The following is a 1,578-nucleotide window of genomic DNA, read 5'->3' on the forward strand; positions in this document are numbered from 1 at the left end:
TGTATAATTTCCTCATGAAAATGTTTCTTTCTAAAAAATTATTCCCTTTCTAAAATTTTATTTTATTTTTTAAATAAAATAGAATGTATTTCTAAAAAAAAATGTAAAGTAAAATATTGATTATTCTTAAACTATCACTTATGCATGGTTAATTATGTTTTTTTTCAAATATTAAAATTTATTTTCATAATAGTTAATAAAGTCTATTTTTAATTAATTTTCCAGTTTTTAATTTTTAATTTCTTTTTTTATTTTATTTTTTCCTGTTCTTTATATTTACATAAAAATTTATCATAAGTAAAAATTTTTCAAAATTATAACAATTAATTTTTTTTTTTACCAGCTATAATATTATTTTAGTAAATAAGTTAAACTGGATCAATTATATCCACAGATGAATTATTACACCTATAAACAGTCAACATATGATCTCTACATTTACTACTAATTTAATTTGCTTGTATACGAAGTAGTTCACACATTAATAGATAAAAAGTAATAAACCGCATACTGTGAATGTTCTTCAAATTGATCATCTTTTCATTTTTGTTATCTTTTTCACCAGATGGATAATGTTCTTTACGTTCTTTAATATGTGTTTGATTTTTCTTCAATATATTACCCTCCGCTAATACTCTCTTATCTTTTAACTTGTTTTTTATTTGTAATGCATCTTTATCAATAATAGACCTACTGGAATCATGCTATAAGATATAATAAAAATTGTTTAAAATTTTATTTTTATCGTCCAAGTAAAAAATTAAATAAAATTCTAGAAATTATTAGAAACAATATATAACTATATATATTTTTTTTTTTATATGAATTTTATCTTACGATGTAAAAGTAATGAGATATCCAAGTTAAAATAAGAAATGTAAAAATCCTTAAACATAAAGTAAATGTTTTCATTTTAATACTATTATAGTATAATAATAAAGTTAAAGTTATTAATCTACTAAAAAAATTGTTTCTATCCTCACTAATTCTAAATTAGTGATTTGTTAAATTACTTTAGACGATATTATAATCTCTATAAATTTTTTAAGTTTTTAAGGAAAAAAATTATTTATTTGAATGAAATATAATTCCTAATTTTTTTTTAATTATATATAATATTATATTTACTTCATGCAAGATTAATACTGTTAATTTTTTGAAAAATAATTTAAATTAGAACGCATATTTATAAGTTAAAAAAAAGGTTAAAATATTTAAAATTATTTTAAAAAAATTTCATTAAAATTATATTGATCCTTAAAACATATAAAAAAATTATATATTCTTAAATTAAAACAAGTTATTATAAATGTTATATACTTAATGAATTTTTTTTTATTTTTTTTTGTTTAACTATTAGTTTTTTTCTGTAAATCAACTTAAACTTTAAATTATTTTATATATGAAATTTATGATTTATAGATATAAATTTTGATATATTAGAGATATTATATCTCCATGAAAATCAAAAAAAACACTACAAATTGAAAAATTTTGTATGCATTTATTTTTCATTCAGTGTACTATATTTGTAGTAATTTTTAATTTAACATGGAACTAATTTTTAATTGTGTATAT

The 1,578-nt window shown here is 17.0% G+C and overlaps 1 pseudogene across 1 annotated transcript; it reads right to left on the reverse strand.

Annotated features, from left to right (window-relative positions):
- Window positions 1-368: 368 nt before the first annotated feature.
- Window positions 369-912, reverse strand: PGAL8A_00041200 (annotated as a pseudogene). Its single transcript has 2 exons — window positions 838-912; window positions 369-704 (listed from the first exon to the last, which is right to left on the reverse strand). Coding segments are annotated over exons 1-2 (411 nt in total).
- Between the last annotated feature and the right edge of the window lie 666 nt (window positions 913-1,578).

This window comes from Plasmodium gallinaceum (assembly GCF_900005855.1).
Source record: "Plasmodium gallinaceum strain 8A genome assembly, contig: PGAL8A_v1_32, whole genome shotgun sequence".
In the NCBI taxonomy this organism is placed as follows: Eukaryota; Apicomplexa; class Aconoidasida; order Haemosporida; family Plasmodiidae; genus Plasmodium; species Plasmodium gallinaceum.